At 34.1% G+C, this 11,781-nt stretch overlaps 1 protein-coding gene across 4 annotated transcripts; it reads left to right on the forward strand.

The window, feature by feature from the left end:
• Positions 1 to 1,155: 1,155 nt before the first annotated feature.
• LOC11433916 (germinal center kinase 3) lies at positions 1,156 to 11,495 on the forward strand. 4 transcript variants are annotated; one of them, XM_013599050.3, is made up of 19 exons: positions 1,156 to 1,457; positions 4,069 to 4,493; positions 5,292 to 5,373; positions 5,467 to 5,535; positions 5,645 to 5,815; positions 5,942 to 6,004; positions 6,407 to 6,475; positions 6,556 to 6,684; positions 6,873 to 6,943; positions 7,158 to 7,382; positions 8,063 to 8,190; positions 8,337 to 8,431; positions 8,496 to 8,552; positions 9,658 to 9,801; positions 9,887 to 9,935; positions 10,050 to 10,099; positions 10,814 to 10,875; positions 10,959 to 11,010; positions 11,103 to 11,495. In XM_013599050.3, exons 1-19 carry the CDS (start codon positions 1,266 to 1,268, stop codon positions 11,106 to 11,108), a joined length of 2,139 nt encoding a protein of 712 aa, XP_013454504.1. In that variant the 5' UTR covers positions 1,156 to 1,265; the 3' UTR covers positions 11,109 to 11,495. The 4 variants fall into 4 exon arrangements, with proteins under 4 accessions (XP_013454504.1, XP_024637010.1, XP_024637011.1 ...); XM_024781242.2 differs by having other exon boundaries at positions 8,496 to 8,537; XM_003604077.4 differs by having other exon boundaries at positions 1,157 to 1,457; positions 8,078 to 8,190.
• Positions 11,496 to 11,781: the final 286 nt, after the last annotated feature.

The following is an 11,781-nucleotide window of genomic DNA, read 5'->3' on the forward strand; positions in this document are numbered from 1 at the left end:
GAGTGATTGTGATAATATAGTTTAAAAAGCTAGAATCCGTTAATCGATCGAGAGATTGCAGCTGTTACGCTTGGTTGATGTCTCTGACCGCAAGCGGAATAGCCCTATCTCTTCTCGTTTTACTTTTATGTCGATTAGGTAAATAGTTTTACACAAACAAACAATTTATACCCAAACACTTAACGTGACAAATATTGTGAAAATGCTTATGAAATACGCAACTCCCTGTGGACACGATCCTATATATACTCATGTGTAAATAGTTTTATGAGAGGTAAAAATCCTTCATCACACACGCAACAACTTTTTGGCGCACATGTTTTTAGGAAGGACATTTGCTTTTGTTTTCAGGTAGTGTGGTTGGCCTATCTTTGGGGTCATATGGAAGGAGCATAACTCGGGAATTTTCAAGAACAACGTGTCTTTAAAGAATCAACTTCTTGATGGCATTAAGCTTCATTCTTAGTGGCGGCTAAAGATGCATAAACCAAATTTCTCTATTGATTTTTATTATTGGTTGTCTACGTTGTATAAGTTATACCAGTTTGTAATCATGGTTTCTGTCTTTGACGTATCTATTATTTAAAGTTGTGTATAATTTCATGTTAGACACATCTTATACTTGACTTGTTTAGTTTTTAATATATCTTGCATTTGACTTATTAGAAAAAATCATTAATCTAAGAAAGAGTATTAGAAAATTCAACCTTAGCTTGACTTAATTGAATTTTCTTACGTTGACTACTAGCTTCCAAAAATGATACCTTAGCTACTATTTAAGAATTTTGTTTGTTTATATATTTTGGCAAAAGTTTTGTCTGTTTGTTTATTGAATAAAGTATATAGTAGTATAATAGAAGAAAAGGTGGTTGCAGAAGAAAAGCAGGAAGAGGAGGTGTGGCGGGAAGCAAAACAGAACACTCCTCTGTTTACGGCCATCCGATAAGTTCGGAAAGAAACTGATATTATATTAATAAAAAATAAAGCAAAATCAAATCTCATAAAGTAACAAAATATATATACACATATTAGTTTTTCTTTCACGAGAAATCTGCGGAACTCATTGAATTAAAATTATATTACGTATCTCTTCCGATTCATCTTTTTCTTTTCTTTCTCATTCATTCATTCATTGCTATCGCTTTCTCTCTCTCTCTCTCTCTCTCTCTCTCTCTCTCTCTCTCTCTCTCCGTGTCGTTGTTGTTCATCTTCATCATCGCAACACCACAACCGTAATCATAGCTTCCTTACGATCGCTCAGCAGCATGAAGGATAAAGATAGAGATAAGGAAAAGGAAACAGAGAAGAAAAAGTATCCTATCGGAGCCGAACATTATCAACTTTACGAAGAGATTGGTCAAGGCGTTAGTGCTTCCGTTCATCGCGCTCTCTGTGTTTCTTTCAATGAAATCGTCGCCATCAAAATTCTCGACTTCGAACGCGACAACTGCGATCTGGTACCTTATTTTTTCATTCATATTAATATTTTAATTCTAAATTGCTTTCGCCACGGTTTTAGTTACGCTGCAAACTTCTACATTGCCTATGCATCGTGATTTTAAATTGCGATTGCAGTCGATGCTGTCTCATGTGTTTGTGAAAATCTCTAAAACCTTTATTTTATGGTCATAATTGCCGTTGCAGAACACAGTTTAGAATAATGATTAATATCTTTGTACACAAGAGATTAATGATGTTATTTTTTCTTCTACATAATTTCTGATGATTAATGGTTTAGTTAATTAATACCAATCCTCATCAATCTTTCATAATTTATTCATAGTTTTGGCTCCTATGCATTACAATTAGGCTATTTTGACCCATAACAAAATAAATTACAACTCAACCCCTAAAGTATTGTCCTTTTGCATTTTTGACTTTCCAACATATAAGTGGCACCTCAATTAAGTAAACATATTTAAATTTTTAATTAAAAATAAATAAAAAGCTAAACCAGCAACAAATAAATGAAAGGAATATGGAAGAAACATCCAAAAATTAAAGCATTTGATTTTGATGAATCTGTTTTTCTTTTCTGGCTTTCTTTTGAAAAGCTAAACCAGCAACAACAAAACAACATGAGAAATTGTGTTTGTTTTCTCAGCACCATCACCACCAAGATTCTTCTTCTTGTTGTCTACTACTACTACTTGGACGGAGCCTTTGTTGTTCTTCTTATATGTTACTCTTTCGAACAACAACAATGAAAGAAGAAGCAGCTCCTTCCATTTTTCGACTGCGTTTAGCGGTGGTTTGTTGCTTTTCCTTCTTCGCTAACTCCTCCGCTCCCTCCGTTGCGTTTGTTCTCTGTTTCTTTCTAGAATAATAATAAAGGATAAGAGGTTTGTTAATCGTCGTCACTGTGTTTTGTCTTCTTGTCCTCAAAAAATGAAGAAGCTGCTTCTTGCTCTGAAGACAACAACACAATGACGACGATTAACAAACCTCATACCCTTTATTACTATTCTAGAAAGAGACCGAGAACAAATGCAGCGGCGTGAGCGGAGGAGTTAGTGAAAAAGGAAGAACAACAAACCACCGCTAAACGCAACGAAGGAGCTTCTTCTTATAAGAAGAAGAACAACAAAGGCTCCTGTCCTAGTAGAGTAGTAGACAAGAAGAAGAAATGTTAGTGGTGATGGTGCTGAGAAAATAGACACAATTTCTCATGTTGGTAATGGTTTAGCGATTTAAAAAATTCCTCAAAATCAGAAAAGAAAACAGATTCCTCAAAATCAAATGCCTTTAATTTCTGATTGTTTCTTCCATTTTCCTTTTTTATTTATTTGTTTAATTCAGTAAATATACATTTGGCTTTTTTATTTATTTTTAATTAAAAAATTACACACGTTGCATTCTACTCACTTAACTGAGGTGCCACATGTGCGTTGACTCGGTCAAAATTGGCGTAGAGGGCCAAAGCTACAAAAGTGGCGGTACTTAAGGGGCTGAGTTGTAATTTATTTTGTTAGGGAGCCAAAATCGCCAAATTGTGATACTTAGGTGGCCAAAACTGCTATGAAGCCTAATTAATACCATAATTTAAATTATTTTGTGGTAGTGATTAGGGGTGGGCATGGTTGAGTTCGGGATGAAAAATGAACCGAACTAAACTGAATTGTTTGCTAAATTTAAAATAACTGAACTGAACTGTTTGCATTTTAAATTGAACTGTTTCAAACCGAACTGAAAAAAATATGAAAAAAACAAATGAAATTGAATTTTAGTTACAAAACTGAACTAAACTGTCTGAACTGTTTTGAACTGAACTGTTTCAGTTAAGTTTCAGATGGTCAGTTTTTTTGTTGGTTTAGTTCAGTTTTTGGTTTTTTTGCCCACCCCTAGTGATTACTCTGCGAACCTTTGTATCTTAACAAAAAAAATGTCTATGTAAACATCACTCAATTGATAGGATATTACATGTAATATAAAAGGGTCAGAGGTTTGGATTTCTTTCTTATTCACCTTATTAGTGAATTTCCTGACATTAGACTATTTGATATAAATAAAAAATGCACGAGACACATCCATAGTTTTAAATTGGGATGTTGATGTGGTCGTGGCTATGGTTGCAGTGCAACATAGTGTTGTTGTAGACATTACTACCACAATTTAAAACCATGGAACCAGCTCCAATGAAATGCGGTTCACAATTTAGAATAATGATTATTTTTTTAACAAGAAATTAATGATATTATGTTATTGTCATAATTTTAAATCGTGTTGTTCTAGTTACGCTGCAAGGTTTTATATTATAGAAGCACGATGGTTTTAAACTGCGGTTGCAGTTTGATGCAAATGGTTGTAGTGCAGCTTTATGTAACTGCATACATTACTGCAACAACAATATTTTGGCTGCATCTTGTGGTCCACAATTTAAAACCCTAGATGAAGTTGTACGAATCTCTAAAACTTTTATATTGCTGTCACAATTGCGGTTAGAATACCACAATTTAGAATTTTTTTTTAAAGAAATTATTGTTAGTATTTTTTTTTCTTTCATCAATGTCTGATGATTAATTGTGTAATTAACTATTAATGGAATGATTAATGGATGAATGAATGCAGAATAATATATCTCGTGAAGCACAAACAATGGTACTAGTGGACCACCCTAACGTGCTAAAATCACACTGCTCATTCGTGAGTGATCACAATCTATGGGTTGTGATGCCATTCATGTCGGGTGGTTCATGTCTTCACATATTGAAAGCTGCACATCCTGATGGATTTGAAGAGGTTGTTATTGCAACTGTGCTCAGGGAGGTATTGAAGGGTTTAGAGTATCTTCATCATCATGGTCACATTCACCGTGACGTTAAGGCGGGTAATGTTCTCATTGATTCTCGCGGTGCGGTTAAGCTCGGTGATTTCGGTGTATCTGCTTGTTTGTTTGATTCCGGTGATCGGCAAAGGTCGAGAAATACTTTTGTTGGCACACCTTGTTGGATGGCCCCTGAAGTCATGGAGCAATTGCATGGTTATAACTTCAAGTATTGTGTTCTTTCTATTCTTTTAATTTCTTTTATCATATAATAAAATACTTAATATATACACTATTTAAAATGGTTTGCCACCCCAAATTGTAACGGTGGTTTCTATTGTTTTTTTAATATCTTCCAACTGCAATTAATTGATGCTGCACAACCGAGTAATATTTGATGACATTTCTATACCATATTTAGGATTTTCATGCTGCTACAATCAAATAATTTCATTAGTATTTGAGAAAAAATTTCTACAATATCTCATTGATGGTAACTACACCAAGGGTTTCAAGTTGTGGACCACATCATGTGTCGCGACTACAGCATTACCGTTTTGGTAGCACCAGCTCGCAATTGATCCCCCTCCAAATGAGTTTTTGCATTTTGAATGATCGTGAGTGCATCATTATAACTTTTGATTAAAATTTTCATTATATGGCCGTGGCTTCAATATTGTGGTTGTGGGCCGCAATCGCATCAGCTCACAATTGCCCCTCCAAGAGTTTTTGCAATGTGAATGATTGGGAGTGTGTCATTATTATTTGAAATGAGATGCTATTCATTACGAATGCCCGTAACACGAAACGCCAGAACCATTTATTTTAAAATAAGTCAACAATATTTTAAGTTGTCTTTGATGGAATACATGAGGTATCGGAAGTGGAACCACTAAATAGAAGCACTTTCACTAAACGGAGGTCCCATAATATCAATGATTTTGTCGTAACACATTCCAAAACCTTGTTTAATTACCCTGGCTTATTGACATGCTGGCAATAATGACATTCAAAATTAATCTTGCAGAGCTGACATTTGGTCATTTGGCATAACTGCATTGGAGCTTGCCCATGGCCATGCTCCTTTCTCAAAATATCCACCATTGAAGGTGTGTGTGCACATACTATCATAGTATTTGCTATAAGCACTCAAAATTTTATCCCATTTTTCTGTTTAATTTCATAATAATTAAACTTTCCAGGTACTGCTTATGACTTTGCAAAATGCACCTCCAGGCCTTGACTACGAAAGGGACAAGAAGTTCTCTAAGGTCAGCCCAGTTCAGTTTGATTCCATCATTTGCTGATTGCTCCTGTAAGCAAACTAAACCCTTCTATGATTTTTACTAGCTAATATCTTTATTCCTTTTTTCTTTTCAGTCTTTTAAGCAGATGATTGCTTGTTGTTTGGTAAAAGATCCTTCAAAACGACCCTCTGCTAGCAAGTTGTTAAAGCATTCCTTCTTTAAGCAAGCTCGCTCCAGTGATTATATTACGCGAACTCTTTTGGAGGGCCTGCCTGCTTTGGGTGATCGCATGGAGATTCTAAAGGTTGCTTTGCTTCCACTTTAAGTTAATAGCACATATCTTATATATTTATATTTGCACCCTCCCAGTTCCACCCTTGTTATGATATATAATATAATATTTATTTATGAGGTAACTTGTATGTCACAGAGAAAAGAAGATATGCTTGCACAAAAGAAAATGCCTGATGGGCAGATGGAGGAATTATCACAGGTGCGAAATTACAATGTCTATATCTAACTTACTGCTATCTGATGCAAAAAATAAAATAGTACTCTATTTGCTTCCCCCATGTACTTGTACTCAACATTTCCCACAATAAGACACCTTTAAAAATTCTAGTTATAGTTATTATTGTGTTATACCTATTTGTTGCCCAATCCAGGCTGCAAGCAGACTTGATCAGAGTCAGATAGTATGTCTGTTTTTGTCTGTTTGTGTGTGTGTGTGTGTGTATGCTCTACACTATAAAGTACATCAAATGGATTTAATTAGTTAGCTTAGTTTTTCTTTTTTGATGATGCTTTTTATGGTTATTTTTCTCATTGCTACCGGTTACTGAATTCATGGCAAGCTTATAACACCATTGTGCTGTGTTCAATCCCTGTACTGCAGAATGAATACAAACGAGGTATTAGTGGCTGGAACTTCAATCTTGAAGATATGAAGGCTCAGGCTTCCTTGGTACATGTCATGTCTAATATTACACTTTCATACACTCATCAAGTTAAACAAAATCTTACTATGGTTTTTATTTATTCTAGATCAACGATTTTGACGATGCTATGTCAGATATCAGTCATGTGAGTAGTGCATGTTCCTTAACTAATCTTGATGCTCAAGATAAGCAACTGCCAAGTTCAAGTCATAGTCGTAGCCAAACTGCTGACATGGTATTGTTTTTACAAATTCATTTTTTATTTAGTAGGATTAGGATTATATTTGAAATGTAAATTTATAAATATAGCTGAAACTTTCCTTTCTCTTATTTTTCATTGTTAACAAGAAAATTTTGTTATTGAGGTAGTTCTAATGGCTAACTCTTTTTTTGGTACAAGTTCTAATGGCTTCTTCTTTACAGGAGGAAAGTGATGAAATGCATAATCAACTAGCTTCTGTTCCGGAAGTTGATTCCACAATAAACGATGTCAAGTATGTCTCTAACACATGTGTGATGTCACATTATTAATTGCATTATACTTTTGAAATAATCAAACTCCGACAACTTTTACATCATGTGCTAATGCTTGTAGTGGTTTGGGATCTTTTATTTTAAAGTAAACAAATGTTACATGTCTTTACAGCTAGAACTAGCACTTTTGTTAAAACATTGTGGGTCAATGCTTTTCTATCTTGCCATTTCCAGGACAAGAATTGAAAAATCTGATGATGACTCCAGCATCACAAGCTCAAGCCACGAACCACAAACTTCTTCCTGTCTTGATGATCATGTGGACCATAGTTTAGGTGATATGGAAAATGTTGGAAGAGCTGCTGAGGTTGTTGTGGCTACTCATCCTCCTCTTCATAGGAGAGGATGTTCATCAAGCATATTACCGGAAGTTACTCTTCCACCTATTCGAGCAGAAAGGTAAATACTCAAATTATGCATTAAGTATATTTAATTTTATTTTGAATTAATTTAAATAATCTTCCAATTGAATTATTTATTTCAGAAAACTGCATTAGTTGTATAATTATTGACATTGGGCCAGTCTCGGCATTTGGCTGATGTGGATTTGTTTCTTAGACGGTTGCTCTATGTGCCTCTTGGATTACTCAACCCCTAAATAAGTCGATCCGGAGATAGCTTCAGACGAAAAAAAGCTGATCGGATTGTATCTTCCAATATGTTTTGTGAGATTAGGAGATACGATCCGATAAATCAAAGAGTTTTGAGCGAAACTGAGAGACTCATAGAGCAATTTCCTGTTTTTTAACCCCTTTGACGGGCCTGTTGATTTTCTCACCCAATAAAAATTTAGGCCCAACCAAAAGGAATTAAGCAACTCCAATTTGGTTGTCCTCTTAGAAATGATAGAGAATATTTCAAACACTGATGTCTTTCAAATTTCCATCATTCACACTCCATTTGTTCAGATTGGTTCTTCTTCAATGACAAATATTCAAATTTCAATCGTATACTTCATCTTTCATTTTATTCTATTTCACTATCATGTTTAAACATAAACCATTAGTTTTATAATTTTCAATCTTTTTGTTAAGCAAATCAAACACTTTTTCTAATCTATCATCAGCTTTAATATTTAGCAATATCAATGACAGTGAGAAGCTACAAAATCTGTCTACAAACGTCTCAAGTGCCAATGCAATTTTAGTAACACACACAGGAGATGATGTGCTTACTGAGCTTCCTTCTAGAGCCTCCAAAACATCAGGTAGCTCTGCTCACATTACTTTGTCTAATTGCATGCATGCCTTGTTTTCAATTTCAAGGGAGCAACACATATTTTGTGCCCTTGAAGTCCTCAAGGATCACTATTTAACTCCTGCATTTCCTTCTAACTAATCATTTCTATAACAGCTAATTCTGATGACACTGATGATAAAGCAAAGGTACCAGTTGTTCAACAGAGAGGACGTTTTAAAGTTACATCTGAGAACGTTGACCCGGAGAAGGTAAGAAATAACTTTCACCGATCATTCTACTTTCTTGAAAACTGAATACTAAGATTTCTTTCAGGCGACCCCTTCTCCTGTACTGCAAAAGAGTCACAGCATGCAGGTTGGTTGTTTAGAGGTTTGCACACCTGTCACCTATTCTTCTTTAGTTGATGAAAACCCCAAAAATATATGTTCTGCTATGCTCGAGTTATATCTTCTTCTTTACTGTATCTTAATGATAGTGATAGTGACAATGATAGTGATTGTGATAAGGTCCAAAAGGATAGATCAATGTTTTTCAGCTTTGACTGTTAGAGGTATAAATCGGTTGAGTGTATGTCTGGTTTGACAGCTAGTTTGAGGAAATCATTGTGTGCCACCATGATTTTGGCAACATCCACACTTAAGAAATTACAAGATATGATTTCGTCAAACTCGGTGTGATTCCAAACATACACGAAATCAAGTCAACCATTTGAATTTAAAGTATAGGATTGCTAGTGAAAAACAAAGAGTGCCAAACCTTAACTCACTTATGTACACTAGACAGATTTTAAGATTGAGCCTAAGTTGCTTACGAAAATGAAGTTTGAAGTCGACTCATTTATCATTTATGTTTTGACTATTTGTTTTCTTTATCAAAATTCTCACCCAATAATTTTCTTAATTGATTAATTTAGTATGTCAAGCGTCAGAATTTAAGCTACACTCAGAAAATTGAGCTTGTTCGTTTAGTTAAATAAATGAATTTGATCAAACATTTGATGACTCACACTCATAATACATGAATAGCTTAATCCATCTTCGTCTTATTCACTTATTACATTACGATTAATGAGTGCTAATGATGTGAAAGAGGGAAGAAATAAAAAAAAAAATGATTGAAAAGTTGAACATTTGATACATTGGTAACTTAAAAAGCTGCATTTTTCAATGAACATTTTTGAATTTTGGTTCTTCAACCAGTGCTTGCATGGTACTTGCTCGATTATTGTTTTTGTTGTACTTGGGCATTAATGGTGTTTAGTTTGTAAGCAGAAAGTCTTGCTACCATCTTTTTCAGAAAAAAATGGAAGTGTTGTTTTAGGTTTAGTATTATGTTTTATTAGGTTATATTAATTATATAATCCTTGTTATGAAGCATGATTCTTTTACAAACTAATATGAAGGTAGATAAAATTTCTATACCCATATTAGGAAGGTATAACTCCTAATTTACTGTAACATTTTACGCATTGTAGGTTATGAGCCAGCATAATGCAACTCCTCTACACTCACCTTTACCATTATTATCACCAATATCTGATGCCACGCCATCAAATATTTCTTGCTGTTCTCTGTTCCCTGTGTTGCATTCTGTGCTGCAGACAAATATTCTTCAGAGGGTATGTTAAGTCTTATATGGTTCTATTCTTTCTCCTTCAGCTAATGTCCAAGATTAACCTTCTTTTGTTCATGACATTTTAACAGGAAACCATTCTAACTTTAATGAAGCAAATTACTGTGGGTGAATCTGCTGGTGTGACCTCTATCTATTGATATTATTTTTTATCTTTTTCATTAATTTCTGTTATATTCATAATTTCTTTGTCAAATTTCTCTTATATTCATAATTTCTTTGTCAACCGTGCAGCTGATAACACAAATGCCCCTGCACAGATAGCAGCAATGGAGAAATCCTTGGTATGTATTTAAAGGGCTTGATTTTTATCAGTTAGACTCATTTTCATTTATTTGCGAATGACCTATGTCTCTCTGGGAATCATATGTACTATTGGTTGAAGTGTCAAAATGTTGGATAATACAAAATGCTACTTGAGTTTGTAGGTTTTAAAATTTATAATTTATATGATTATATGATGTATTTCTCACAATTGAATTCTCAAGGTTAGCTTAGTTACAATTGCAGCTATCAATTTATAAAGTGATTAGGGTGTAATTTGTCTAGACTAGAGAGCAAACTGGAAAATATTTGAGTCAAAACCTAGGGTACATAATTCACTGCGATTTTTGGTGTGCTGGAGGTAAATTGGATTTAAGATGAATGGAAGACAGGCCCTGATCGCTAGTACCGTACAAATTAGTGATAAGAACTTGGGTTTTATAGGATGCTAAGTCCATATTAGTATGAAATTTTCGGTGTAGTTAAATGGTGTGGTTCTTTTTCTTTGACAGCTAACTTTTAAGTGAGGTTTCCCAAGTGTTTGGTGCTTATCAATTAGCAAGGAAATAAGTTGAATTTGTAAAATCCAAATGCAACAAGTTTACTTGCTGTATTACCTATAAGTAGACATTTTTCTTTCTCTCGTTTGTATTAAGATCGTTTTATTTGAATGCCATTATATCTGCTTTTCCCGGTATTAATTTAAAAGAAATATCGGCTATACATTACTGCAGCTTGAATCAGCTCACGAGAGGGAAAAGGAGTTGCTTCATGAGATAACTGATTTGCAATGGAGGTATTGTATTATAAAAGTTAGTTGGATTATATGCTAAAATATAGGTGGTTTTACTCATTAACCTTGCTTTGTATCATCTATAGGCTCATATGCACCCAGGAAGAGCTTCAAAAATTGAAAACAGATAATGCTCAGGTATTATCAAACGCTTTGGCTAGTAATAACATATTCTTGTGAATAATGATGGACTTCACACTCTTAACTTGTTCTGACCTCTAAAATCATAGGTGTGATTGGATTGTCAGAAGTGATTCTGTTGTTTAAGTGGATGCTTGGATTTTCCTTAAATCTAAGTTCTTCGTGGGCACTTAATAAGTTTGAGGTGTTAGGAGAAAGCAGAATTGTGACCGGTAGAACAACCATTTACTAGAAATTGAGTACTTTGTTACTTTTAGGTTCTTTTTAGGTGATAAGAAATTTATCATGGTTGCTTGTTTTTTTGGCAGCCTATTAGCTCCTTGTTAGTGCAGATTTGTTGTTCATAATTATTTTTGTAAATGATTTTAGCATTATTTCCTGCTTGTAAATTATAGTGCACGTCATGAAACTTTCTGAACCTACAAATTTTTAATTTTTTTTTGGATAATGAACCTACAATTTCTTCTTTAGTATTCATTCAATGCTACTAGATGCTATATTCTTGTATGGATAAAATGCTATTAGAATGTAATGCTTTATTTTTTAAAAGAACAATTTCATAATTGTGTTTCTTTATTGAGCGAAATGTCATATTTGCTATTTCATGGAGTGAAACTTGAAGTGGATAATAATTTTTTTAATCATGTTTTCAATTTGAGTAGCTTTAGGATGGACCACAATTAAACGTGACCATGATAAATCGTCCACTATTCACCATTGGTGATTGTTCTGTGTCTCGTGGACTTCTCAATTTTTGAAATAAATCGA

The sequence above is a fragment of the Medicago truncatula genome, chromosome 4, assembly GCF_003473485.1.
Source record: "Medicago truncatula cultivar Jemalong A17 chromosome 4, MtrunA17r5.0-ANR, whole genome shotgun sequence".
Taxonomy (NCBI): domain Eukaryota; kingdom Viridiplantae; phylum Streptophyta; class Magnoliopsida; order Fabales; family Fabaceae; genus Medicago; species Medicago truncatula.

Coding starts and splice junctions, on each gene's coding strand:
- LOC11433916 (XM_013599050.3), top strand. CDS start 1,266: ATGAAGGATAAAGATAGAGATAAGGAAAAGGAAACAGAGAAGAAAAAG. Junction 5,536..5,644: donor GGGACAAGAAGTTCTCTAAG/GTCAGCCCAGTT, acceptor TTTTCTTTTCAG/TCTTTTAAGCAGATGATTGC. Junction 10,876..10,958: donor ATAACTGATTTGCAATGGAG/GTATTGTATTAT, acceptor TATCATCTATAG/GCTCATATGCACCCAGGAAG.